This window comes from Stenella coeruleoalba (assembly GCF_951394435.1).
Source record: "Stenella coeruleoalba genome assembly, chromosome: 8".
Classification (NCBI taxonomy): Eukaryota; Metazoa; Chordata; class Mammalia; order Artiodactyla; family Delphinidae; genus Stenella; species Stenella coeruleoalba.
In genome coordinates this window covers 94,435,317-94,463,244 of record NC_137154.1, presented here as the reverse complement: position 1 = coordinate 94,463,244, position 27,928 = coordinate 94,435,317, and the positions used below count along the sequence as shown (strand labels likewise).

General features: G+C 51.3%; 2 protein-coding genes and 1 pseudogene across 11 annotated transcripts in view; 1 reads left to right on the top strand and 2 right to left on the bottom strand.

The window, feature by feature from the left end:
• Window positions 1-16,568: 16,568 nt before the first annotated feature.
• LOC307190448 (trehalase-like) lies at window positions 16,569-17,455 on the bottom strand (annotated as a pseudogene). Its single transcript has 4 exons — window positions 17,424-17,455; window positions 17,268-17,355; window positions 16,908-17,068; window positions 16,569-16,856 (listed from the first exon to the last, which is right to left on the bottom strand). The product of its transcript is annotated as a trehalase-like (transcript).
• TREH (trehalase) lies at window positions 17,454-19,951 on the top strand (the record flags this gene model as incomplete). Its single annotated transcript, XM_079929605.1, is given in 8 exon segments — window positions 17,454-17,472; window positions 18,145-18,308; window positions 18,575-18,632; window positions 18,635-18,661; window positions 19,015-19,127; window positions 19,388-19,441; window positions 19,686-19,701; window positions 19,704-19,951. Coding segments are annotated over 8 exon segments (699 nt in total).
• Window positions 19,952-20,086: 135 nt separating this feature from the next.
• Window positions 20,087-27,928, bottom strand: part of PHLDB1 (pleckstrin homology like domain family B member 1) — a 45,443-nt gene continuing 37,601 nt past the window's right edge. For all 9 annotated transcript variants that reach the window (XM_079929474.1, XM_079929473.1, XM_079929470.1 and 6 more), the window contains 4 exons: window positions 27,718-27,834; window positions 27,342-27,444; window positions 22,493-22,578; window positions 20,087-21,528 (listed from right to left, as the gene is read on the bottom strand). In XM_079929474.1, coding sequence (XP_079785600.1) covers window positions 21,388-21,528; window positions 22,493-22,578; window positions 27,342-27,444; window positions 27,718-27,834 — 447 coding nt within the window. In that variant the 3' untranslated portion in view covers window positions 20,087-21,387. The remainder of the gene's footprint in view (window positions 21,529-22,492; window positions 22,579-27,341; window positions 27,445-27,717; window positions 27,835-27,928) is intronic.

Sequence of the window (27,928 nt, the reverse complement as noted above, 5' to 3'; positions counted from 1 at the left end):
CTCGGGGGAGAAGGAGGCTACCATTTATAAGGGGAATTGACGTAAGATTGGCTCGTCAGTTACCAGGGAAACCAGAGGCTGGGGCAGGGGGCAAGCATGTAGACACTTACTGATTAAGCCCTATAATTAATAGGATTGGATAGTCATGTGAGTGAAGCAGGGACTGGTCGAGTAGGAGATGTACAGAGAGCAAGAGAAGAGCCATACATGAATGGCCTGACCCTACATGACCTTAGATAGTTAAGATGCATAAGTAAGGAATAATTTCCATGAGTCCAGACTCTTGCATCTTCCCATATAGAGAAAAGCACTAAAATCATTGAGATGGCTGTTTTCTGTGATTAACAGTAATATTTTGGGGGGTTTGTTTTGTTTTGTTTTGTTTTTTGCGGTACGCAGGCCTCTCACTGTTGTGGCCTCTCCCGTTGCGGAGCACAGGCTCTGGACGCGCAAGCTCAGCGGCCATGGCTCGCGGGCCCAGCCGCTCCGTGGCATGTGGGATCTTCCCGGACCAGGGCACGAACCCGTGTCTCCTGCATCGGCAGGCGGACTCTCAACCGCTGCGCCACCAGGGAAGCCCAACAGTAATATTTTTATATTCAACTACATGCTGTTGTTGTTGTCTTTTCAGCAAACATGCCTATATCTCCCTCATCTCTTCGGAGCAGCTCCTCCAAGCTATCTGAAAGGCTATAGCCCTCAATAAGGTCCCCGAATAAAACATATCTTGCAACTTTTGGGTTGTGCATTTTTCTTCCTTGACATGATTAATTGTGTTGCTTTATGACCATGGTTCTGATGACTTTCAGGAAGGTTTGCACTGACTGCCAGCCTTGTTTATTGATTACAGTGAGATTCATGATTTGCACCTGGTCTCATTGAGCACCCTGGAAGAGTCTGCCTTGATAAGATGGTGGAATTATCTGCTGAGAGACAGCATCCTCCAAGAGTAGGATGCCATCCTGCAAGATACAGTATATGCCTTAAACTTGTGGCCAATATATGGTGCCATTTCCCTGTAGGCAAGATGCGTGGGTCTAAGAACCAAGGGTGGATGTGAGAACGGCCCCTTCCACTATTATTTTTTTTGGCTTCACCGTGTGGCATGTGGGATCTTAGTTCCCCTACCAGGGGTCGAACCCATGCCCCCTGCATTGGGAGCATGGAGTCTTAACCACTGGACCGCCAGGGAATTCCCCCTTTTTTTTTCCCTTTCACTATTATTCCTAATAACCCACTAGAAAAATGTTTGCTTCCTGTCTCCCCACAACCTTGAGATTGGTGAGCCTGGTACCCAGAGAAGAAAAGCCATTACCAGGGAACACAGTCATGATTCTGATGAATCAGAGACTGAAACCACCCCATCTCATCTGGGGCTTCACATGCCACTGAACCAACAGGCAAGAAAGTGGTCACAGTACTGGGTGGAGTGATTGATCCTGGCTACTGGGGTGAAATGGAGTGGCTGCTACTGAATCGGGGCAGGGAGGACAGTGTCTGGAATGAGAGGCACCACTGAAGGACCCCTTCATCCAATAGTCCTAGTCAATGGAAAACTGTGGCAACCCCCAAAATAAGGTAGCCAGGGACTCAGAATCTGCAAGAATGAAGATTTCGGTCATCACATCAGGTAAAGAACCCTGTCAAGAAAGGTGCCAGCAGAGGTTAAGGAAAACAGAGAATGGAAGGTGTAAGAACGTAGCTAAGATTACCTTGGCCTTGGGGTCAGCTATAGAGATAGGGAGGTAGCAGGACATTTGATGAACCTCAATTGTTTCTTTTTCTTACCTTATCTGAAGAACACCAGTGATTTCAGCTACAGCATGACTAGCTGGCGTCATCCCATGATGATACAGTAGCTGGTGGGACTTTATGAGTCCCTTGTGTTGGAGAGACAAGCCTTTCCCATGAACAAAGGTCTAGAGTGGATGCTAAGGGCCAAAAGGGTGGACTGTGACATTTACCTTTTGTTTGCTCATCCAGAACCCCCTACCCACCCCCTGACATTGCCTCTGGCCCAGGAGGCTGACCTGTGTGGTCCACATCCTGTGTCTTGAGTGTCCTGGTGGAGGCCCACAGGAGATCAGAGAGAGAGAGAGAGGAGCTGAGGTCAGGTTATTTATTTCCTCTCTGTGAGCTGGCTGTGTTCCGCAACCAATGACCACGTCTCCTCTCCCCGGGGCCCTGAGGCACAGCTCTCTCCCTGTGGACGCCAGCAGCTATTCCCCCCCAACCTCCCTTCCAGTCTCGATGGCAATACTTGGCTGCCGCTAAACTTGGGTTACTGCCCTATCCTTGTGGTTCCCCAACACCCATGTCTTTTTTTTGTAAATAAACCCTCCTCAAATTATCCTATTTTGAATGTGCCATCTGTTTCCTGTTGGGAGACTGACTGGTGCAGTGGGTTTTATGCCAAAATTTCTCTGCTAACAGTTTCACGGTTGAACTTCAACTTGTGGTGTCCTGGCATCTTTTCCCTTTAAATAGGAGCTGCTCTGAGCCCCCTAGGAGTGTCTGCACCATGGCAGGCAAAAGGGTGAAATAAGACAATGTAATCACCTAGAACAGTGATTGGTACAGGCTCAATAAATGCTAGAAGAATCCCTCTCCCCTCCCACTGCCCCTTCACCCTCCCCATCACACCAGACTCTGCACTGCAAACAAGGCTAGTGGGGTTTGAAAAACTTTTGTGCTCCTGCCATGCATGTGAGTGATTTGAGCAGAGAAGGGTTAAACTAGAGAAATTTTGCCCCCAATGACTATTTTATTGAAGTCCTGCTCAATTCTTAAATTTCAATACACCTACAAAAGGCAAGAAAGAAACATGTCTCATTTAAGATGTTTGGAAATAAACAAAACTGGACTCCAGGCAGGGCAAACCTAGTCGTGGTCAGCAGCAGTAGATTTCCTGCCAAGTCAATGACATGTTACCCCAGGGCCCTTCAACAGCTCTGCACCTAGCTTTGTATTCATAATTTGATTTTTTTTCTTAAAGAAGGACTCCAAATTGTTTAAGCTTCAGGCCCCACAAAATCTGGGGACCCAGCCTGCTGGGAAGTTATTACATTTGGGCTCCTCTCTGGGACAGGTGGAATGCTCTTTGGGGCACCTTCCAGGTCAGCTCGCACCACTGGAAGTCACATGCATTCTGGGTGAATATAGACAAACCAGGGGCCTCGGGCAGATGTGAAGTGTGCTGGGGACAGTGGCGCAGCTGCAGCTGTTGCCACCAAGAGCTCTCAGTCTCAGCTTCGCCCACAATCAAGACATGTGAATGTGTGAGACCGTAGACACAAACCCTTCCCCAGCTTCTATGAGGCAGGTCGTGCAACCACAAGCACACACTTTCCAGAGCGTGGGCATTATTTGACTTTCAAGTGAGAACGAGTACCTCACCCAGGCCATTACCACCACTAACCACTGCTGCTTCACTTTACAGCATGGGAATTGTCCTCTGCTATACAGAAGGTGAGTTCATTGGTATCAAAAGCCTAACCTTTTGTGAATTCTTTGACCCTCCGATTCCATGTTGAGGAATTTATTCTGAGGAAAGAATACTACTGTTTATAAGGATATCAGTACAAAGGTGCTCTCTCTAGCATTGTTTGTTATAAAAAAAAAAAGAATGAATTTAAATGTTTATGTTTATTAAGTGTCTGGTGATAAAGCATTGGTTAAATAAGTTATGGTACATCCATATAATAGAATGTGGCGGGGCTGTTAACATAACTTGGAAGTAGAATACATAATGACATGGAAAGATAAACACATTGTGGTGGACAGACCCTAGGGTGGGCCTCATGATTCCTACCCCCTGATGTTCGCACCCTGTGTAATCCGCTCCCCTTGACTAGGTCCTGTGATTGTAGCCAATAGAATGTGACAAAGGTGAAGGGATTTTGCAGATGTAATTAAGGTCCCAAATCAGTTGGTTTTGAAGTAGTCCAAAGGGAAGTTATTGTGGATGGATGGGCCTGGCCAAACCAGTTGAAAGCCTTCGAAAGAGGGTCTAGGCCATCTCAGGGTTGGAGACTCTCTCTCTAGTGCTGGTTTTGAAGCTTCCATGTTGTGAAAGGGCCATGTGGCAAGGACTACCCGGACTCTCGAGGAGCTGACTGCCACCTGGCTGACAACCAGCAAAAAATGGGGACCCTACAACCATCAGCCAACAACCTGAGGGAGCTTAGAAGGGAATGTTTCTCCAGTTGAGCCTCTGATGGGACCACAGCCCCAGCCAACACCTGAAACAGAGAACCCGGGTAAGCTGTGTCCAAACTTATGACTTACAGAAACTATGAGCTAATGTGTGTTGTTTTAAGCCACGAACTTTGTGGTGCTTTATTACACAGCAGTAGAAAACTAACACATGTCACATGTTGTTACATGAAAAAAAAAGCAGATTATAAAATAATGAGATCTTGATATCTGCTTAGAAAAAAGCCTGAAAGAACAAATAACAAAACATTGCCTCAAGATAGAAGTATGATTATAGCATATTTTCATTTTGTTTATTTAAGTGTTTCTAAATTTCCTACAATGAACATGTAAGGAGTTATTTTTAAAGAGAAGAAGAATATCAGTAAATGAAATTAATATTTTTCATTACTTTTTAAAAATGGAATGATAGACAATGGAGTAAAAAACAATCTAGACTTCTGTTTCTGAAAATATCAAAAACACTCCCACAGGGCTTCCCTGGTGGCGCAGTGGTTGAGAGTCCGCCTGCCGATGCAGGGGACACGGGTTCATGCCCCGGTCTGGGAAGATCCCACATGCTGCGCAGCGGCTGGGCCCGTGAGCCATGGCCGCTGAGCCTGCGCGTCCGGAGCCTGTGCTCCACAACGGGAGAGGCCACAACAGTGAGAGGCCCGTGTACCGCAAAAAAAAAAAAAAAACTCCCACAACAATTGCCTAAAGCTTTGGATAAAATGTAACAAGGATCCTTTTTTTTTTCCTCTTGTGATGAGAACTTATAAGATCTACACTCTTAGCAACTTTTAGATATACAGTATTATTAACTATAGTCACTGTGCTATACATTACATCCCCATGACTTATTTATTTTATAACTGGAAGTTCGTACTTTTTTTTTTTTTTTTTTTTTTTTGCGGTACGCGCGCTTCTCACTGTTGTGGCCTCTCCCGTTGCGCAGCACAGGCTCCGGATGCGCAGGCTCAGCGGCCATGGCTCACGGGCAGAGCCGCTCCGTGGCATGTGGGATCCTCCCGGACTGGGTCACGAACCCGTGTCCCCTGCATCGGCAGGCGGACTCTCAACCACTGCGCCACCAGGGAAGCCCCCAGTTCGTACTTTTCTATCCCTTTCACTGATTCTGCCCAGTGCCCCTCATCAGATCCTACAGGTTAAGGGTTCAGTCCCACAAGACTGCCCCTACCACACACACACACACACACACACACACACACTTCAGAGGCAAGTGCTTCCAACCAACTGGCTATAGATATGAGGTTCCAATGACCACCCCCCTTGGGTTTAATTAATTTGCTAAAGAACCTCCCAGTGTGTCCACCAACTGGAAGCTCTCCAAGCCCCCTACTATTGGGATTTTATGGAGGAATACTCATGTAGGAATGATCAACTATTAACTTCATTTCCAGCCCCTGTCTCCTTTCTGGAGGATGATGGTGGGCCGAAAATTCCAAGCTTCTAATCATTGATTGGTCTTTCTGATGACCAACCCCCATCCAGGAGCTTCCAGGAACCCATCCAGAGGCATTTCAATAGAACAAAAGATGCTTCTAGTGCTGTTAGCACTTAGGAAATTACAAAGGTTTTAGGAGCCATGTGCCAAGAACTGGGGCAGAGATCAATATATAAATTTTCCATGATCTCACAGTGAGGTTTTTGTTTTTGTTTTTAGATTCCACATATAAATGCAAAGATCCTTTTAAATATATACCCGATCTCATGAGAAAGGAGGATTCACCAAGGGACAGAAACAAAATTATCCTGCAGGGTAGTAATCAATACTACCCAAGGGCTGTGAAGTAGAAAGGTGCAGGTGAGTCCTCACCTAGATCCAGAATCCTCAGAGAGTTACAGCCTCAGTGAAAAGGTGACCTAGGGAAGCATCTTTTCCCTAGCCCAGGAAAATTGCAAAGAAGTATGTCTCAGCTTGGGCTCTGGGTAGAAAACGAAATTCTCCCTTTTAGAATTTTGAAACACAGTTCTGTGCTTCATGTTTGGGACTTGAATTTACACTACTATCATCGTTATTTAAATGGGATCCAGCAGCAAGGGAATAACATAAAAAAACTTTTCATAGTGTGTGATACTGTTGGGGTCCTTGAAAGAAGCAATCACAAAATAACTTTGGAATATCATGCTCTCAACCCAGATCACATGGGATTCCAAAGGATAAAGCCCTACTGAACATAAGCTTGCCATCCATAGTTACAAAAAAATAAAGAAAAGGAGAAAGGGAGGAAAGAAAGGAAAGAAAGAAAGAAAGAAAGAAAGAAAGAAAAGAAGAAAGGAAGGAAGGAAGGAAGGAAGAAGGGAGGGAGGGAGGAAGGAAGGAAGGAAGGAAGGAAGAAAGAAAGAAAGAAAGAAAGAAAGAAAGAAAGAAAGAAAGAAAGAAAGAAAGATAGAAAGATAGAAAAGAAGAGGGAGGGAGGAAAAGAGAGAAAGAAAGGAAGGAAGAAAAGAAGGAGGGAGGGAGGGAGAGAGAGAGAGAGAAAGAAAGAAAGAAAGAAAGAAAGAGAAAGAAAGAAAGAAAAGAAAAGACAGACAGAAAGAAAGAAAGAAAAGGAGGGAGGAAGGAAGGAAGGAAGGAGGAAATAAGCCATCATTATGAGCAAGAGTTAGCAAACTTAACCTCAAAATTAGACTCCCTCCCAAGAACTTCAGATGTTATATGAAGACTCTAAAGATATTGTAGAATAGATATGATTAAAATGCCTGGATGGGGGCTTCCCTGGTGGCGCAGTGGTTGAGAGTCCGCCTGCCGATGCAGGGGACACCGGTTCGTGCCCCGGTCCGGGAAGATCCCACGTGCCGCGGAGCGGCTGGGCCCGTGAGCCATGGCCGCTGAGCCTGCGCGTCCGGAGACTGTGCTCCGCAACGGGAGAGGCCACAACAGTGAGAGGCCTGTGTACCGCAAAAAAAAAAAAAAAAAAGCCTGGATGCATGTAAGGCACTGAAAGCATAAGAAAAGAATAAAATACTATGAATAGACATGTGTGACATGTGAAAAAGACATGTGAAAAAGACATGTGAAAAAGAACCAAACAGAACTTCTAAAAATGAAAAAATGGTAACTGAAATGTAAAGTTCAAAAAAACAAAAGGCTAAACAGCAGATTCAACACAAATGAAGAGAGAAATAGTGAACTGGAACACTGATCTAAGAAAATTACCCAGAGAAAGAAGAAATAGAAATTACAAAAAACAGGTTAAGTGACACAAAGAATAAGATGAGAAGATCCACCATTTGTCTAACAGCAATTTCAGAAGAGAGAATGGCTGAGGCACTATTGAGAGATAACGGTTGAGAATTTTTCAAAATTAATGAAAGATATGCCTCTTCAGGTTTAAAGCATAGTAACACTTCTAAATTATGTTACTTTGTGTTTTATCCATCTTTGTAAATGGTCTTAAATCTTTTTTGGAACAAGATCAAATAGAAACAAAAAATTAAATGAATTAATTTTAAAATAAACTAAATGAAGGTATGAATGTAAAGTTTCACAGACATCTATGTCAGGCTGGGCTGGGATACATATCAGTTGGTACCATTTCACTTGTAAATGACATAAAAATCCATTTAAAACTGTCTTAAGAAACAAGGAGCAATCATTGCTAACATTACTGAAAATATAACGAGTAGGGTTGCTTTTAGGTGGGGCATGATGCAGGTTTCAGCCATGCATTCAGGATCTGCTTTTCCCGAAGCTCATCTCTGCTTTTCTGTATGCTAGCTTCATTCTCACGCTCTGTCCCTCACTTAAAAGGGGGACATAGCCTCCCCGTGAGGATAGAGTCTCTTTTTTGTTCACTGTTTAGTCCCCGACCCTTAGAATAGTATTTAGCACATAAGAGGCACTCAAAAAATATTTGTAGGAGTAAAAAGGAGGAGAAGGCAGAAGTAGTATCAGCACAATTTCTGAGCAGGAAAAAGAAAAAGGAACCTATACCAGATATGTTTTAGAGAAACTGCAGAACAGTAAAGACAAACAGATTATCTTAAAAGTTACCTGACAGATTACCTACAAAGGAAAACAATTCGTAGCTGACTTCTCACCAGCAGCCACAGAAGAAAGAAGTTAGAGGCATTCTACATTCAAAGTGCTGACAAAAAACTAACTCACCCTAGAGTTCAAACTCCCATAAAATACCACTCAGGAGGGCTCCAGTTACCTATTGCTGCGTAACAAACCTCTCCAAAATGTAGTGGCTTAAAGCAACCACCACCGTATATTTGCTCACAGTTCTGTAATTTGGCGGGGCTGAGTGGGGACAGCTCATTTACGTTCTGTGTGGTGTTGGCTGGGATGGCTCATCTGGGACTGGAGGAAACAAGGTAGCTTCACTCACATGCGTGATCCTCAGCAGAAAGGACGGGAATGGCAGGTGGCTGGTGGGCCTCTCTTGCCCTTGGTCATCTTTCATCCTCCAGGCCCCCTCTTCCTCTGTCCAGTGGGCAACTGAACTTAGTTTCACGGTGGCTGGACCCAACTGGGTGAAAGTGGAATCAGTCAGGCTTCTTAAGACCTAAGGCTGGACCTGGCACAGGGTCACTTCCACATTCTACAGATCAAAGCAAGTCACGAGGCCAGCCCGCATTTAAGGGAAGGGAAAATAAACTCCATCTCTATGGGAGGAGTGACATGTGCCTCACAGGGATGGACAGAACTGTTGGTGGCCACCTTTGCTGACAATCCAACACAACAAGTGAAAGTGAAATAAAGACCATTTCAGATGAAAACTGAAAAGAGCTCACCATAACATCACTGGCGTTAGAGCTGTTAACACATCTATTTTAAGAGAAAGGAAATTGAACTCAGACGGTGTGAGATGTGTGTGTGTGTGTGTGTGTGTGTGTGTGTGTGTGTATCTGAATCACTCTGGTGTACACTTGAAACTAACACAACATTATAAATTAACTATACTTCAATTTTTAAAAAAAGCAATGAAGAGCAAACACACTGGAAACCTGTGGGTAAATGGATATAAGCACCAACTGAGGAAAACTGCAACAGTGATGGTGATGAATTGGAGGCGTAGAAACTAAGGCAGACCCGCAATGCTGGATGGGATTATGGAAGGTGGAGGTAATCGGAGTTAAAGTATTCCAAAGGCCCTGCCTCCGTCAGGGGATAATCAGATTTCTGATTAATTTTAGAGTTGGTGTACATGTGAAAAGAAGGGGAGAGAAGCCCTTAAGAATAGGAATGAAATCTATAATTTACAAGAAAACAAATGAATGAAGGAAGGAATGAATACAAGTAGAAAAAATAATAAAAGAGGCTCGGACTTCCCTGGTGGTCCAGTGCTTAAGACTCCGTGCTTCCACTGCAGGGGGCATGGGTTCAATCCCTGGTCGGGGAACTGAGATCCCACATGTCACGCAGCATGGCTAAATAAATAAATAAATAAATAAATAAAAGAGGCTCACTAAATTTGATAAACATAGGAAACAAAAGAAAAAGTAAAAAGAAAAAACCATGAGGAAATTAAGGAGCACAGAATAAGATGGTAAAAATAGGTTCAAATAATGATAACACTTAAACTTGTAAGTTAAAAGATACAGATTCTCAGATTAGATCTATGTACTAACATGGTGGAATCTCAGAAACATACTAGCACCACAAAAAAAAAAAAAGCATCAAATTGCCAAATGATACAATACAAATACTCCCCATATACAGTACGTAAGATTTTAAAACATTCAGAGCAGTACAGGGGTTCCTGAAACAATTAAACATAGAATTCCCATATGCACCATATGATCCAGCAATTCCACTTTTGTGTACATCCCCAAAAGAACTGAAAGCACATACTTGAACGCATACTTACACACCCACGTTCACTGCAGCATCATTCACAAAAGCCAAAAGGTGGAAAGAACCCAAATGTCCATCAACGGATGAATGAATAAGGGAAACGTGGCGTACATATGCAGTGGAATATTATTCAGCCTTTAAAAGGAAAGAAATTCTGACAACAACATTGAGGAAATATGTTGTTAAACCAATTCAAGGAACCTTGAAGATACTATGCTAAGTGAGATAAATCAGACACAAAAGGACAAATATTCTATGACTCTATTTACACAAAGAACCATAAATTCAGAGAGATAGAAAGTACAATGGTGGTTTCCAGGAGTTGTGGGGTAGGATGGACTAGGGAAGTTATTGACTAATGAGCACAGAGTTTCAGTTTTGGAAGATTAAACGTTTCTAGAGATTGGCAGTGGTGATGGTTACGCAACAAGGTGAATGTACTCAGTGCCCCTGAACAGTACAATAAAAAATGGTGAAAACGTTAAATGGGAAATTTTATGTTATGTGTGTTTTACCACAATAAAAAAGAGCATGCAAAGCAATACTACACGTAGTTTGTAGATATATACAGCAAAAGTGAAGGCGCACATGAGAGTAGGAAACTGCAAATTCAGGAGAGCAGCTACGCCTCTGAGGGTCAGGAATACAAGCGGGGATCTGTTATGTTTCAGTACTAAAAACAAAATCTGAAGAAAATAGGACAAAGTCAGGTCGTAGGCATATGCATGCTTCTTACCATTACACTCTAAGCTTTTCAACACGCTTTGAGTTTCCCGTAATCTGAAGGACTAGGTACGAGGAACGCCTGCTAAGGAGGAGTCGTGACGCAGCCCCATCCCCTCTTCGGAGACTCAACCCTAAGAATAGGCTCCTCCCTCCTCGTGTCCAGAGCAGCCTCCACTGATTTGCCAAGTGTGGAGCAGAGCCTAGAACTTTCTTTTTTAATTGAAGTATAGTTGATTTACAATGCTGTGCCAATCTCTGCTGTGTTGCAAAGTGACTTATAGACTTATATACATTCTTTTCTAAATATTCTTTTCCATTATGGCTTATCCCAGGAGATTGGATATAGTTCCCTGTGCTGTACAGTAGGACCTTGTTGTTTACCCATGCTAAATGTGATAGTTTGCATCTAGCAACCCCAAATTCCCAGTTCATCCCTCTCCCTCCCTCCCTCCCCCTTGGTAACCACAAGTCCGATCTCTACGTCTGTGAGTCTGTTTCTGTTTTGTAGAGTTTCCTTTGTTCCATATTTTAGATTCCACATATAAGTGATATCATCTGGTATTTGTCTTTCTCTGACTTTCTTCACTTAGTATGATAATCTCTAGTTGCATGCATGTTGCTACAAATGGCATTATTTTGTTCTTTTTTATGGCTGAGTAGTATTCCATTGTATATATATGTACCACATCTTCTTTATCCATTCATCTGTCAGTGAACATTTAGCTTGTTTCCTTGTTTTGGCTATTGTGAATAGTGCTGCTATGAATATAGGAGTGCATGTATCTTTTTGAATTATAGTTTTGTCTGGGATGCCCAGGAGTGGGTGGGATTGCTGGGTCATATGGTAATTCTATTTTTAGTTTTCTGAGGAACCTCCATACTGTCTTCCATAGTGGTTGCACCCACTTACATTGCCACCAACAGTGCAGGAGGGTTCCCCTTTCTCCACACCCTCTCCAGCATTTGTTATTTGTAGACTTTTTGACCGGCCATTCTGACCGGTGTGAGGTGGTACCTCACTGTAGTTTTGATTTGCATTTCTCTAATAATTAGTGATGTTGAGCATCTTTTCATGTGCCTACTGGCCATCTGTATGTCTTCTTTGGTAGAGCCTGGAAACTTCGACGTCAGAAGATCCTTCCAGGCCCATCCTCTCCAGGCTGACCAAACCACGTCCTTCTTGCAGAAAACCCTAGGAGTGGAGGGGCAGAGAGATGGTCTGAGGAATGGAGCTATTAACAAGCCATGCACCTGGACTGTGGGTGTTGCAGGCGGCCTTCTGTAGGGAATCTGGAAGCTTTCCAGTCCCGGGTCTCCACTGCCCCGTGCTGAGCTGCAGGCCGCTGTGGATGGCTGGCTCTCAGCAGCCTCTCTCGCCCCGCTTCACTCCACCCAGACTGTGGCGAGGCCCCCAGGACAGTCCTCTTCTGTTGCCTGGAGGCCAGTCTTTGCTTGTCAGACCACCAGTTATTCTTGGAATAAGGCTCAGCTGGGCGTCTGCTACCCTCCCTCCAGCTGCAGATTTGTGTCATACAAGACACAAATCTCAGAGCAGGAGGGTCTGGAAGGACAGCCTCGTGGTGAGTGGCTGACAAGGAGGTCCTCCCAGGGAGGCCTGACGGTACCTTAACCAAGACCTCGGGGACGCTGTCATCCAAGTGGCGTGAGGCGGAGGGAACCGTCCTGCTCCAGCCCCCCAGCTGCTGGAATGGACTCAACCAGCGCGTCTCTACCCACTAGCAAAGCAGCCGCTGCCCTTAGCTGACTCTCTGTGTACCTTGAAACACACCACGTCTAATTTCTTACAACAAGCCTCCAGGAGAGATAATAGCCCCAACTTCACAAGTGAGGACACTGGGGCTCAAAGTGATCGCCTGACTTGCCTGTACTCGTGGAGACCGTGTACGACCGAGACTGCCCCCAGAGGCAGGCATGGACCCGCGGGCCTGGGAGCTGAGCGGGGCTGCAAGTCACAGGCGCGGTGCTCGGGCCCGAGCCCCGAGGCCCCACACGTATGAGCAGTACTGACTGAGGAAGGTGTGTGGGCCGTGACACACAGTGGCAGGCGACTCAGTGCAGCATGTTAGAGGAGAGCGTGCTCCTTGCCTGCCCTTTCATTTGTTTTTTCAACTTCTCACCACAATAGAAACTGCTGATCTGCAGGTGTGCAGCTATTCTAAGAGAATGAATGGCTCGTGTTAGAGTCCACGGACGGCACGGGGCCTGCCCCCCCCGCCCTGCCCGTCGCAGGTGCCATCATGCTCTGGCTCGTCAGGCTGCTGCGGCCGTCTGGCCTCCCCTCCTGTCCAAATGAGCCAAACCAAGCAGGCTGATGGACTCCGGAAACTTCAGATGATTTTATAATGAACGAGGGTGCAACACAGGAACGTCCATAAAATATGTATGACAGTTGAACAGATCATTGTAGAGCAAACACCTTGTAATGGATCATGCAATAGAACATCACCAGCACCCCAGGAGCTGCAAATGTCACCTTCCATCTACAGTCACTCACCATCCTGGCTTCACTGCCCGTGAGGATGCCAGGAGCTGTTGGCACAAGTGCTGATGGGGACTCTGGGGCTCTGGAGTTGGTTTCCAAAGCTGTGAGGAAGGTGGACCAGGCACCTGATCCAGATAGATGGGTCGATCTGCCTCTGACACCCAGAGCCGGACTGAGGTTAGGCCAGGATCACTGCAACATTGCTGGGACATTAGGACACTGTGCTGGGAATGAAGGAAAAGGTACTGACCAGAAGGCCTCAGAAGAAGGACCTGCCAGAGACTCCGTTCACCCAAAAGGGACAGAAATCTGAACACCAGTGGCTTAAACAACTAAGGGGTTTGTTTTTCTCATAAAAGGGGAGCCCAGGGCTGTGTGACTCACGGTACCATCGAGGGGCCAGTCTCTCTTTCTGCTCTGCCATCTTAAGCCTGTGGTTTTCAGCCTTGGGTTCATTGCTTTGTGGTTGCAAGGTGGCTTCTGCAGATCCAAGCACTTCATCTGTGCTCAAGGCAAGAAGGAGGGGGAAGGGCAAAGGGCCAAGAGCAAAGCCGGCTGAGTCCTCCCCCTCCTAAGGAGTTTTCCCAGGAGCCTCTTCCAGTGGCTTTCACTTATAGGTGTCAGAACTGGGTCCCCAGCTAACCCTGACTGCAGGGGAGCCTGGAAAATCAACCTTTTAAGAAAGCTGGTCATGGGCTTCCCTGGTGGCGCAGTGGTTGAGAGTCCGCCTGCCGATGCAGGGGACACGGGTTCGTGCCCCGGTCCGGGAAGATCCCACATGCCGCGGAGCGGCTGGGCCCGTGAGCCATGGCCGCTGAGCCTGCGCGTCCGGAGCCTGTGCTCCGCAACGGGAGAGGCCACAACAGTGAGAGGCCCGGGTACTGCAAAATAAATAAATAAATAAATAAAAATTAAAAATAAAAAAGCTGGTCACATTGCTACCCTGAGAACAGACGCTGAGAAGGAAACCAGTAGTTCTTCCTCAAAGAAATACTTTGGGTCAAGGCAAGGAGACCCCTCCTCCTCCCACTCAGCCCCATCCCCGCCAGCTACCTTCTAAGGATGGGGGATCCAGCAGGTCTTTTACCGAGGGTGTAAGTGCGGGCTAGAGCTGACTTACTGAGGACTAAGAGAAGGCTGGGCTGCCTCTCGGGGTCCCCCTCTCAGTCCTTCCCCCACAGAGCTGATTTCACAGCTTCACCACGAAACCAAAGCTGAATAAATATTTTAAAGTATTATTGAATATTTTTCCCACCAGTGACACATCTGCTTGTAAATGTGCTAAGAAAGACTAGGCAGACAAGCTAAGTGGTGAGACTTGGGTGAGAACATCTAAGAAAGTCGGGGCACAGACATCCTGAGGCAGGGGGAGCTGTGTCCTTGTGGGCTGAGGCCCAATCCAGATCCAGAAGAAGAACAAACAGAGCATTATATCTATCGACCATCCATAGTTAGCCTGTAGAGTTTTCCCAAGCATGACAATATGATTTTTCCTTTTTGATTTGTAAGAGATCTTTACATATTAAGGATCTCAATATGTACAGAGTATCTCACTGTAAAGGGCACCACGTGACTAGGAGTCAGCACCCAGGCTGAGGGCTCATTCAAGGGTGGGGCGCTGGACACTGTGGGGAGAAGGGGGCTCTGCAGTGGGGTCAGGTCTCCTCCTCCCCACTCCCCACTCATACACAGGCATCACTCCTAGATGTACATTCAGAATTTGGGACATTGAGACACTTAACAATTAGGATACTTCACGTAAAAATATGGATCTCTGCCTACGTTGAAAAGTTGGAAGATCTAGCAAACAAGGACCCCACATTCCCTTACATCAGCCAGCTTCTGCAGCAGAGACCCCAGTTCCACAAGAATGTGCTTCCCGGTCACCCCAGATCCCACCAAGCATCTTCCCCCTTGCATGGTTAGTTTCCTTATTCTCAACTACGTCCCTCAGTTGCGTCCTGGAATTTGAGTTTGCAACCCCTAACAGCCTGCAAAGCCTTCAACTGATAGACAGATTACCTGGAATGGCAGGGGGAGCTGCCCAGGAGCCCACGGCCTCTAATGGCCTCCATCAGTGGCTCCTGGGACCCAGTTCTGATTGAAATCCTCTCTCATGGAGATTTACAAACATTGCTAACGCCATTAATTACAGGGTCTGGATGGGAGAAAGGGTGTGTGACTTGAGTTGAGGTCACCTGGGAGCCTGTGACTTTTGCTGATCCTGGGCTGTGGCCCTGGAACTCCTGGCCAGGCAGGGAGATGCCCAGTCTCCTGGGTGTGGTGGAAACCCATGTTCTCACGGGGAGAGGAAGCCACCACAGTGGGTGAGGTGAGAACAAGAGGTTGGGCATCCTGGGTGGGCAGATGTGGCTACAGGTAGCTGCCGCAGGCTGGTGCCTGGCCCAGATGCATCCTCTACGCCCTTTCTGCAAAAACTGCTGTCATGTGCAGAAATGTGCAAAGTCTGAGAGTGGGTGCTCAGAAGTCCCCCCACCATGTGTGTGCAGGCAGTCCTCGAGTCTCAGCCCCAGGCCCAGCCATGTACATCTTTCAGGCAACTGAGGATTTTAAAAAAGAGGTGTTTTTGATCTCCAGGTGGCTGTGGTTTGAGCAGGGTGGCGGGAGGGGACTTGAGGCTCTCTTGTCTTGCTCCAGGCCTGGCCAGGGAGCTGGGCCTGTCTGGGAGGAAGGGACAGTGCTGTGGTGCGCAGGCTGGTGGCCAAGCTGCAAAGGAGCAAGTGCTACAGGGTCTGCCCTCCCGCTGCGGGTCCCTCCTCTCCTGCTGCCGGGACAGAGCTCCCCACATCTCCCCTCATAGCAGCCCCCATCCCCAACCTCAGTGGTGTTCTGCCTGTTCCCTTGGCCCTCTGGGGTGTCTCCTGCCCCAGGGATGGCCCAAAACAGGGCCTGGACCAGTAGGAGAGGAAGGTGCATGACGGGGCACCCTGGCCGATATGACACAGCCCCCGGAGCACAGACTGGCACCCCTGTCCTGGGAACACAGGCCCCCATGCCCTCAGGATCACCATCTGAGAGGTGGGGCTACGTCACTGGCACTCTTGGCAAGAGGACGAGAGGGGGCCTGGCACTGAGAGGCTCGAGGCCTGCCGTGACCAGGCAGGAGGCGGAGCCATGCTGGCTCAGCTGCCCTGGGGCCCACAGCGCTGGACTGCCCAGAGCTATCAGATCACTAACTGAGAGGTGGGACCCTCCTGCCCAGGGGAGTCCTGACACTCCCCATCAGAGCAAACACACAAGAGATTGAGAGGCTGGCCGGGCACGCCCTCACCTGGGTCCCCTGTAAAGGATATATCAATGCAGGACGTAGCTCTTTCCCCTGGAGCTCACAGAGATGTTCCTGTTCTTAGTCCAAAAGTCCAACTCCAAGGCCAGGGTCTCAATGTTGTCCCCGGGGTGGAGCCAAGCACCACCTCCCGCGCAGGCACCCTTCCCAAGCCCCGTCCTGGGAGGTCTCAGGAACGGGGATGCAGGGCAGCACGGGGAGGGGTGCCCACCGTAGGAAGGTGGTTCTGCAGCGTGCCCTTCAGCATCTGGGGCATCTCAGAGAGGAACAGACCCTCCATCAGCCAGTAGGAGTCCCTGGGAGAAGGACAGCTCAGGCATCACACCACCCCACGCAGGACGCCCCGCGGGCCCCGGGCTCCCCCCGCACATGCCCTGCTCCCTGCCCCGAAGCCCCCGGCCGCTCCCCAGTAGTAGAACTCAACAAAGCGCCCACCGGTCACAACGAAGGGGTGTCTTGAGTAGATCAGAGAGAAATGCTCAGGGTGGCTGAGGACCTCTGGCCTCACCTGGAGTCAGGGGAGAGGGCACAGGGAGCCTGGGACCCACGTGGAGTGGGGGCTGGAGGAGGCTGGGAAGCTGGAGGCCCTGGCAGCCGTGGGCTTTGGAGCCAGGCAGCCCGGGCTTGGGTTCTGGCTCTGGGGCTGCTCAGCCGTGTGGCCTTGGTCAAGGTCTGGGCCGTGGGGAGTCTGGTCTGCTGGTCCCCACATGCTGGCCTCTGGCATCCCAGCAAGAGCACGACGGTGTGCAGGAGCCTGGACCGCTCAGCCCAGTGCCCCCCGAATCTCGGTTGCCACTGTGAAGCCAGGCCCAGAGGATCAGGGCCCCCCAATTCTGGCCCAGGTGTGGATGAAACCCCAGTACCTTTTCCCAGTGAGGCGGATGTGGATGGACATGGCCAAGGGAGAGCACAGTAGGACCAGAGTGGGGCTTGCTGTGTCCACATCAGGTGTTTTCTCTGTCCATCCTCTCCCAGTTCTACACCCGTGAGGTGGCTTTAGTGGGAGAGAGTCAGCCCGTCAGGGATTTGGCGGGGAGGAGCAGAAGGGGCTCGGGTTTGCTCCCACTGGGTGAGGGGCTGGTGAGGAAGTGGGCCAAGCTGGCACACGACCCTGGGGCACTGCCCTGTGCCAGTGGGTGCCAGGGCCCTGGGGTCAGGCTGGAGGAGAGGTGCTGTGCAGCTAGGGGCAAATTGCTGCCCTCTCTGAGCCTCAGACAAAGGAGAGAAAGTGCGCGATAGTGTGCTGAGCACAGGGCTGGGCCAGGATCAGCAGTAGCAATTATCATTCCTGAGCAGAGGCCTCACCAGAGGAGCTCAGGGACCAGGGAGTCCCGCAGGGGAGTGAACAGTCACCGTGTGGTGTAAAGGGCAGGACGGGGCAGCCTGGGGGTGGAGGACAGGCTCGGTTTGCCTGGGGGAGGCTGGGGAGGGCAGAAGGTGAGGAGTTAGAAGTAGATGTTTCCGACCTCCCCCTCAGTTCTTTCTAGAGAGTCCTGTAGGGCCCGAGTAGGGGTTCTGGTTACTCCTAAACCCAGTGCCCCCTGGGAGAATGACTCCCAAGCTGTGAGGTACTAAAATTTGCAGAAACCAAGCTAGGCCGCGCTGAAGGCTGGCCTGTGAGACAAGGAGGAAGGTGGCTGGTCAAGTATGGCCTTCAGCATAAAAGATCTGGAAGTTCACCCCATTTACCACACTCCTCTTGGGGCCGTGACCCGGGCAACGTGGACAAGGCTCTGAAATACCTGGAGGCGAGGGGGCAGCAGGGCGGGCTGCTACACTGGGGACAGGGCCACCCGTCACTCCCTGACTCTGACCTGTGACCTCTGGCAAGTGGCAGCCACACCCCACTCCGCCCAGGGCCTTAGCCTGAGGGTCCCACTTCTGCCACCAGGGGGCAGCTGTGAGCCAAGGAGAGAAGGCCCCCAAAGGGGACATCTGGCTTCGGGAGGGCCCAGCCTCTTGGCTCCCTGTCCAGCCCCCACCTACACTCATGGTAACGTCTGGAACCTTCTAGGACAGCCAGATCCTCACCTACCAGAAGACAGGCCAGCAGTGGGACTTCTCCAATGCCTGGGCCCCCTGCAGGACCTGCTCATCAGAGGTGAGGAGGCAGGGATGGGGCCTCTCCCAGGGCCTCAGCCCACGGAGGTAGAGGGTCCGCCTGCCTGGTTCTGGGGAGGCATGAACAAATGAGGCAGAGGCCCTTCTCTGGCTCGTCTGCTCTCTTCGCCTCTCACTCAGCAAACACTTACACCTACCTCCACCTGTCAGGGTAATCGGCCCTCCTCTCTCCACACCCAGGCCTGGATGGGAGCAGGTTAGCCCCCGGCTCCAGGAGGGAGGCCTTAGCGCCCGGGGCCTCTTTCCCTCCTTGAGGAGAATAAGGCTCAGGCCTCTGCTCCCCCTGGGATGGGGGCTCTGGAGATTCAGGGTCCTACCTGGGGTGGGGTCCAGGTCTGGCCAAGTCTCCTTCAGCCAGAGCCCAGAAAGTAGCTTTCCAGCTGGCCCAGAATTGCATCCGAACCAACTGTGACATATACTCCAAAAAGTCAGCCATGTATGAGAAGGTGAGCCGCCCCTGAGCCCAGTCCCTCGAGGTCCTCCTCCCCACGGTGAGATGGAGGAATGGTCAGGCTGTGCAAAGCCCAGGTCCACACAGCTGGGGACAGTGGCGGCACCTGGTGGCCATTCTTGGGCACTGCAGGGGTCAGAGCTGCAGGCCAGAGCAGCTTCTCCCTAAGGGGCTCCCATTTCTGGCTTCCCTAGAGGCCTGGCGTTGCGGGGCTGGGGTAGGGCCTGACCTTAGAGCCCATCCTCCTGTCCCCAGTATGATGTCAGCAACAGTGGACAACCAGGTGGTGGAGGGGAGTATGAAGTTCAGGTGAGTGGGCCACAGCCTCCAGGGAACTTCGGGGCTCTGCCGTCCCTGCAACTGACCATGACCTCCCCTCTCCGGACCTGTTTTTTCCATGGAGGTGGGTCCCAGGGAAGGGCCTGACTGGTGCTCCCTGGTACCCCTGGGGCTATGCAGGGCCAGAGCCTCTAGGTGGGGACCCATATACCCCATAAAAGGACGTGGGGGCCTTCCCCAGAGATCTTGCCCCACTGACCTTACCTCTCTCCAGGAGGGGTTTGGCTGGACCACTATGGTGACCGGCTGAGCTCGGGGACCCACACAGCTTTCCTGGAGCCCCACTGCCTTGCAGCTGCCCTTCTGCTTAGCCTCCTGCCTCAGGGATGGGCCTTCACGCCCTCATCTGGCTCCAGCTCCTGCCAATTAAACCTCCACATGAGTCCCTGCGTTCTCCTGCCTCTCGATCCTTTATCCCTGGAGAGCCCACCCCCCACCCCCAGGCCGGTCCTTGGTCACAGTGGAGTGGAGGCAGGGTAGGGACCTGGAGGTCACGGTTGGGCCCTGGGTCCCTGGAACATCTAATAAGGTGGAAATGCTGCATTGTGGGGAGACCTAGCTTTCCTAACCCACGTATCCCAACCCCATGTCCCCCACCACCAGGCCTCCCAAAGACATAGTCCAAATGCTTTATTGTTCTGCTGAGATGCTTACAAATACTGAAAAACATCCAGCCTGGACCCAGCAACCATGGCCCAGGGCTGGGAAGGGGGACAGGGAGGTGGGCTTAGTGTTAAGGCGGAAAGGGCTGAGCACAGACAGCTGGAGGCCTGGTCCTCTGCTCTCCATTTCATCCCCCTTCTGAGGCTGCAGGGAGGGCAACCAGACCTCAGGGCACCCCCCTCTGCTGCTTCCTCTCCTGCTCAGGACTTCCATCAGGGAGAATCTGAACAACCCTGTGTCAGAAACTCAGCCCTATAACAGAACCCCAAAGACAGCCTTCTAGCTTCTTCTCCCATCCAATGGCTCCTCCTCTGGTCTATAGTTCCCAGCTTCACCCCTTCTGGCTCTCAGCAAGGCACGAGTGGAAGGGGGAGGGCTGGACAGGGGAGCCAGCAGGCTGTGTATCAGGGCCTGGAGACGCAGGCAGGGGGCAGGGAGAAGGTGTTCAGTCCCTTCCCCTCCGCAGGAGATGCCCAAGGGCCTGGGCTGGAGAGAACATGGCACATATCCTCAGACGGGCCCACCGCCGAAGCAGTGGGCTGAGCCACAGAGCCACGGCAATTAGTATGTAACCATGGCGATGAAGCCGTCACTGTGGTGACCATGGTGATGGGTCTGTAAAAAGGTGATAGAGCTGGGACCTCAAGGATGACACTTCCGGTCTCTGGCCCTTCAGCAAAGTAATAAAAAATATAAACGCAGGACAACAACGGGGTAGAGCGGGGTTTGAGAAGTACACCGCCTGAGCTGTTACCCCACTCTGAATGTGGCTCTGCTCAGCCCCCAAGGCCCCTGCAAAGGGGGCTGAGGCAAGAGGGGATCTTTGGCAGCTTCTGGTACCATAATTAGTCCTTTACAAAAGAGAACACAGGCTGGGGAGCACAGGTGCCAGGTCAGAGCGGAGGGGCCCCTCTGTGACAGCTCCTCAGCCTGGCTGGGCCTGGGGCAGGACCCTGAAGGGTTATTGCAAGTTCTGGGCTCCCAGGAGGCAGCAAAGCCCCCTCCCCAACTTTTATCTCCTGGCTGGTTCTTTAGGGGGCCGGAGCTCAGAAACTCACAGGACGAGCTCCTTACAGAACATTACAAAGTCACTTCTTGTACAAAACCCCAGTCATGCTCCGCCCTCCAGGGCCTCTGGGAGCACTTGTGTGAGGCCTGAGGCCCAGGGCGTGACTGTCTCCAGGGGCGAGTGGAGCAGCAGGCAGTTGGGCCTGGGTCCTGGGCCGGCCTGAGGGTCCACGAGGCCCATTCGGTCAGTTCATGAACTGGGTGTAGCCCTCCGCCCCGGTGACGATGACATCCATCCAGATGCGCATGGCCTCTGCGGACGGGGCCACCATGTAGTACAGCCGGTCGTGGGTCTTCACACAGAAGGTGAGGGCCGGGTTTGGGCTCTGCCGAGGGAGAGAGGAAGGTCTAAGCCAGGGCCCACCCCCAAAGGCCAGGAGCATCTTGCATCTGCCTCGCCGTCTGCCCTTCCTCTCTCTGGCTCCAGGATGCCCTGGAGCTCGAGGCTGAGTCCTAAATAGGCCCAGAGCCCAATCTCCACCACCAGGTGGGCCCCAAGCTGAGACAGTCCCCTCCTCTCAGCTGGGCAGTCCTTGGACCCTGGCAGGGACAGACGCTGCCAGGCGGGGGCCCTGCTCCTTGGTACCCGCAGGCACAAAAGGGAAAGACTCAGTCTCAAAGGGCTGCTCCAGTGAGGACCAGAGTCTCTTCTCAGCAAAAGAGGAACAGATGGAAAAAGCTACAAGTGGGATGCTGGGCCCCAGGACCCCAGAAGGGCAGAAGATCAGGGATAGAGTGGGCATCTGAGGCTTGGCGGGAGGGAGGCTGACCTGCATGAAGGCAGATGGTCCCAGCCTCAAACGTCTCCTGTTCACCAATCCTCTTGACCAGATCTAGTCTCTGGGGACTCCCTACTCCCCTTGTAGCCATCCCTTCTGCACTGCCCACCCCCACGGAGGGACACATCCTACCGTCACCCCAGGATTGGGAGGCAAGCAAGCGTACTCACGCCCACAGGGGCTTCCTGCTCTCTGCAACCCCCCTGGCTCCCCCCTCAGGCCTGGGGGAAGGGGGGGTACTTAGGGGAGAGTCAAGGGTCAGGGGCGAGAAGGGTACAGGAGGCATTAATATGCAGTAGTTCTGGTTACAGGCATATGGGGAGGGGTACCTCAGACACCATAGTGAAGCTGAGAAACCTCTTCTGGGAAAGGGAGAGGGAGAGAGGAAGAGAAAGTTTAGAAAGAGAACAAGAGATGGGTCCGAGCCTCTGAAGAGGGCAGGCTGGAGGCCTTTGCTCACAGGGCCCTGCTGGGCCCACCCCTTCCCCAGGGCTGTCCCTCTGCCCCTCACCTTGGCTGCACTGCGCAGGTGGTCATAGTACACTTCCTCGATGGCCTGGAAATAGATGACCCCTTTCAGCTTCGTCTCATGCTTGTCTGCAAAGGAATAAGGGCCAGGCTCGTGGACGTGGAGCGTCCTCACGTGGGAAATGGAGTGATTCCCAGGACTCCAAAACAGAGCCCAGCAGGGAGCCCGGAAGACATGGTCAGTGTTCAGCCTCACTCAGAATTATGGAGAATGCAAATTAGAACTCCACCGAGATACCACTTCTAACCTATCGGAACGGCAAAAATACACCCCAAGTACACAGCACACTTTTGGTAAGTCTGTGGAGAAACAGGCGGTGTAATAAATCTGACAGGTGGGAACTGGTAAACCCTTAGGAATGGTTTGGCTGCATCGACCAAAGTTAGAAAGGTGTTTGCCCCTCAAGCCAATTTTTACACTTCACGAAAATTTATCTTACACATTATTTACACATGTACAAAATAACAAATTTACAAGCTTCACCATAGCAGTACCTACAGTCATGAAAGATTAGAAACAAGCCAGGTATCCATCAAGTGGAGACGGCTAAGCAAATTAGAGTGTGCCACGTGAGGGAATACATCCAGCTGTTTAACAGAATGACAGAGAAATATCTGATATAGATACAGATTCAGAAATAAATCTAAGGACTTCCCTGGTGGCACAGTGGTCCGGGAAGATCCCACATGCCACGAAGCAACTAAGCCCGTGAGCCACAACTACTGAGCCTGCACTCTAGGGCCCGTGTGCCACAACTACTGAGCCCACGTGCTGCAACTACTGAAACCCACGTAGCTGGATCCCGTGCTTTGCAACGAGACAAGCCACCACAATAAGAAGCCCGCACACCGCAACAAAGAGTAGTCCCTGCTCACCACAAGAGAAAGCCCACTCACAGCAACAAAGACCCAATGCAGCCAAAAAATAAATAAAAGTAAAAAAATTTAAGAAAAAAAAAGTATCCGCCTGCCAATGCACGGGACACGGGTTCGAGCCCTGATCTCTGGTCCAGGAAGATCCCACATGCCGCGGAGCAACTAAGCCCATGTGCCACAACTACTGAGCCTGCGCTCTAGAGCCTGCGAGCCACAACTACCGAAGCCCACGCGCCTACAGCCCGTGCTCCGCAACAAGAGAAGCCCGCGCACCGCAAGAAAGAGTAGCCCCCGCTCGATGCAACTAGAGCCGCGTGCAGCAACGAAGACCCAATGCAGCCAAAAATAATTAATTAAAAAAAAAAGAAGTCTATAAAATATTCCCAGATATCAATATCTAGATATAGATATATTTGAGATAGAAAGATCTCTAAGATACATTAGCAGGAAAACAAGGAATGTATTGGGTGCTACCTTTTGTGTAAGAAAAGGGGTAAGAATACATGTTTGCATTTGTTTATATGCCCCTAAAGATACTCTAGAAGGATACACAAGAGATTTAAAGGTGGTTACCTGTAGTGAGAGGGGGCGTAATGCTCAATTTAAACCTTTTTATGTGTCTTGAGTTTTGAACTATATGAATGCATTTATCTATTGAACTCCAACAGTAAAAACTGGAAGGAAGCATACAGCATCTGGAGGCAGGGGTGGCAGGAAGGAGGTGGGCAAACCCGCAGAGCAGATGACTGCTCGGGTGGCAGGGACAGGGCGCTGGCAGGAGAAAGCACAGGGCCCGGGCCATCCCGTCTTGGGGCAGACACCGAGCAGGCACCTCCACTGACGTCCTGGGCACTGAGCCCAAGTCACAAAGGAAAGGCCACAAGATCACTAAACTCAGACTGTGATGGCTGGCACCTTCCCCCACCCCCAGTGTTGTTTCAGGCCCAGGTATCGATCCCAGATCATTGCTACAGCCTCCTAATGTGCCCCTGCCCCGCCCCCTGCCCCTCAACTCACTGGCCCTGATGCCGAGGGGGGAGCTTCCGGAAGCAAATCGAATCCTGCTGCCTCACTGGACATTGCTGCCTCCTTGGCTGGGCAAAGGTCCCTGACAGGCTGGTGCCTATGCGCCCCTCTGGCCTTGCCTCACATCCCTCCCCTGCACCAACTGCAAGTTCTCTCCGGCCAGATTGAGCTTCTCACGGTCCCCTAACAGTACGCTCTGCCGACACTGGAATGGTCTCCAGCCCATTCCCTTGGCAAACTCCTATGTCATCTTCAAGACCCATTGCAATTGTCACCACTGGCGTGCACGGTTGTGCTCTCCCGTGCCCCTACAGCACGGATGGTCCTCTGTTCAGATCTCACGGTGCTGAATCTGAACCCTCCTTTATCTGTTCGTAGGTCTAGCTCTCCAACACTGACTGCTATATCCTAGCACACGGCAGGTGCTCAATCAATGTTGAATAAATGAGCCCGAGGCACTGGGATCCAAAGAAGTCAGAGACCCTTCTCTTAGGAGCCCACAATTCGGGGGAAAGGAAAGCAGACACACGGCCGCTTATCAGCTGTGTGACCTGGGCATGGTTAGGACTCCAAGAGAACGCCTACAGGTCACTGGCAGTCACGAGTGCTGAGTGAGAGGACACACTCCGACTGTTCAGCACAGCGTCTGGCACAATGCACGTGGCATCTGTCATGACATCATTACGCCCCAGGGCTGGTACCACATGGCAGAGGGACCCTGTATAACACAGGAGTTAACAGCGGAGGGCAGGAACCGCTCCCAGTGACGCGGGACCAGGAAAGGCTTCCCCAGAGGTGGCTTCTGATCCGGACCCTGTAGAATGGAGGGGTTTCATGGAGTAGGTGGGAGGAGGGTCCAGACAAGGGCAGGGAGGATGTCAGCTTCGAGGAGCAGGCCAGGCACACCCAGGGCCCTGATCCAGCCACAGGCCCGCCTCCACCCGGCACTTCCTCCTCGGAACAGGGACCCAGCCCCATCCTGGCCCCTGGGCCTGGCCTTCCCTCCAGCCTCTGTTCTCTCCCATCTCTTCCTTTACTGGAAATAGTGCCGCATTCCTGCCTCTGCTTCCTTACCTCCCACCTACCCTTGACGGATCACGTGCAATCTGGCTCCCACCCCGGTACGTGGTGGAAACCATCCTCTAGTCAAGACCCAACCCCGAATCAAATGGCCTCTGGGTCCACACCACTCTTGGCCTTTCTGCAGCCTCCATCATCGCTGGTGACATCCCCTGCCTGCACATGTCTGCTCCCTTGGCTGGCTTCCTTCTCCATTTCCGCCCTGCCCTCCCCCTCCCCTGTCTGATTGGGTCTCCTTTTGTTTCACAGACATTAAGGAAGGTCACACGCGCCAGGCACCAGCCCAGCACCTGGCATGTGGCTTCCTGCCTCCTGCCCCTTTCGCTTTGCTGGTGCCTCCTTCCTCACAAGGGTGGACCTGCCCCAGAGTGCAGCTCTGTTTCTCCCTCTTCTCTGCTCTAAAGTCTAACTGCCCAAGATCAGTCTTAGCTCTGCCTCTTAGCAGCTGAGAGACCTTGGACAAGTTACTTAACCTCTCTGTGCCTGATTTTCCTCATCTGTAAAATGAGTGTAAAAACAGCGCTTACCTCACAAGACCACTGTGAAGATTAAATGAGATGAGGCACGTAGAGTGCTTAGCACGGCATCTGGCTCATACAAGTGTTCAGTAAGTGTGATCTGCTATCATTAGTATTATCGTTATTATTATCATTCCAACAGCTTCAACTTTCACTCTGCCTCTAACCCTGACCTTTCTCGTAACCCTAGATGCCCCAGGGGCACTTCAACCTCAACGTGCCTAAGATGGAGCTGTCCTCCCGGGCCTGTTCCTCTCAATCCTGACAAAGTCCCTTCCCAGCCTAGGTGGAAACATGGGGACACGCGTGTCTCTGCCTCCCCGTTCCCAGGGCCCAGGTGGCCAGGGAGGGCTTCTTGGAAGGGATGGCACTTGGTTGGGGACCAGGTCAGGGGGGAAGCAGGGTGCTCCAGGCCTGAGCGACTCCAGCACCAAACCCTCCGGCCCTCTCCTTCCAGGCTCCCAGCAGGACCGCTCCTCCCGGCTTTGTGGTTGGGTGGGGCCGGGTGACTGGCTGAACAGACCCCAGCTGGGGCATTTAACGCCAGTGCCAACCCAATCAGGCTTTTCTTTACCCTCTGCCGCTGCAGCCAGCAACATTCTAGAAAGGCATGTTCTGAAGCAAAGAGAACGCTGACGCAGAGCAGAGCCCCCGCCAACCCACGACGTACATGGACACGTACCAGGAGTAAGTAGGGAAACGCGGGTTTTGAGCCACTGGGATCTTAAGACAGGTCGCTTCCGCGGCACAGCCTAGGCTATCCTGACCAGGATGTGATACAGCGTCCCACGCTCCACGTGGGAGCTGTCCAGAGGGAGTTGCAGGGATGGGAAACTAAGCTGGAGGCTGGGTGCAGAGGGCGGAGGGAGCAGGATGGGCCAGGGGGCTGTCCTCAGGGCTGCCCTGAGCGTCCCGGGCACCGCTCGGCTGCTGGTGCTGGTGCCTTTGCAGGAACTTGCCCGAGGGGGAATCCACAGGACTCCACGCGCCCACAGCATCTGGGGCCCCCTACAGCACTCCCATCATTCTTTGCTCACTATCTGCCTCCCTGACAAAAGGCTCCAAGGGAGAGAGAGCTGTGGCCACCTTGCTTATCACCAGAGCCGAGAATAGTGCCTGTAACTTATTAGATGCTCAGTAATACTGCTGAAAAAATGAATGAGTGAACAAATCAATGGAGGTGAACCAGGTATACTCTGTACATTTTCAGAGAGGGGAGGACAAGACCCAGCCCAAGCCCCTGGACCCCACTTGGAAGCTTCCAGAAGACCCGCTGTCCTGGGTGACAGAGCTCAGGGGTCCTGGCTCTGGGGCAGTCTTGGGGGAACTCACCCACATAATAGGAAAGGGTGCGCTTGAGTCGATCGAAGACAAACCAGCGCTTCTTCCATGATTTAATCTTGCCACCCATCTTGACCAAGTAGCCACGGCAGACCTGGTGGAATGCAGGGGTGAGGAAAGACCCAAATGTGCAGCCCCTAAACCTTTATTCCCTGAGCAGCAATGTCAGTGCCATCGCCTGTGCCTGTATTTGTCGGGGGGCTGTCCCCAACATCTCTTCAGGCCAGCACACCCGGTCCTGGGACAGAGACCGCTGGTGTTAGGGCAGGAACTAAGGCCACTATTCCGAGGACCCAGGAGGTGCCTCTGAACGTGGGGTCCCCACCACGACACGCACCCCGTGCCCCGGGGCCATGCGTGCCTGTACCTTGCTGCTGAGCACCACATGCAGGCAGGTATCCACACCGTGGCCTGAGGACTCAATGTGGGTCTTCAGGTCAAAGTCCTCCTTCCGGATCGGCAGGTAGCGGGTCAGGGGTCGTGCCTGGGAGCAGAGGATAGGATCAGTAGGGGCCCCGCTCTTCCCCTGTCATTCCCTTGCCCGGGCCCCTTGGCTTCAGTCCCGAACCCCCGAAAGC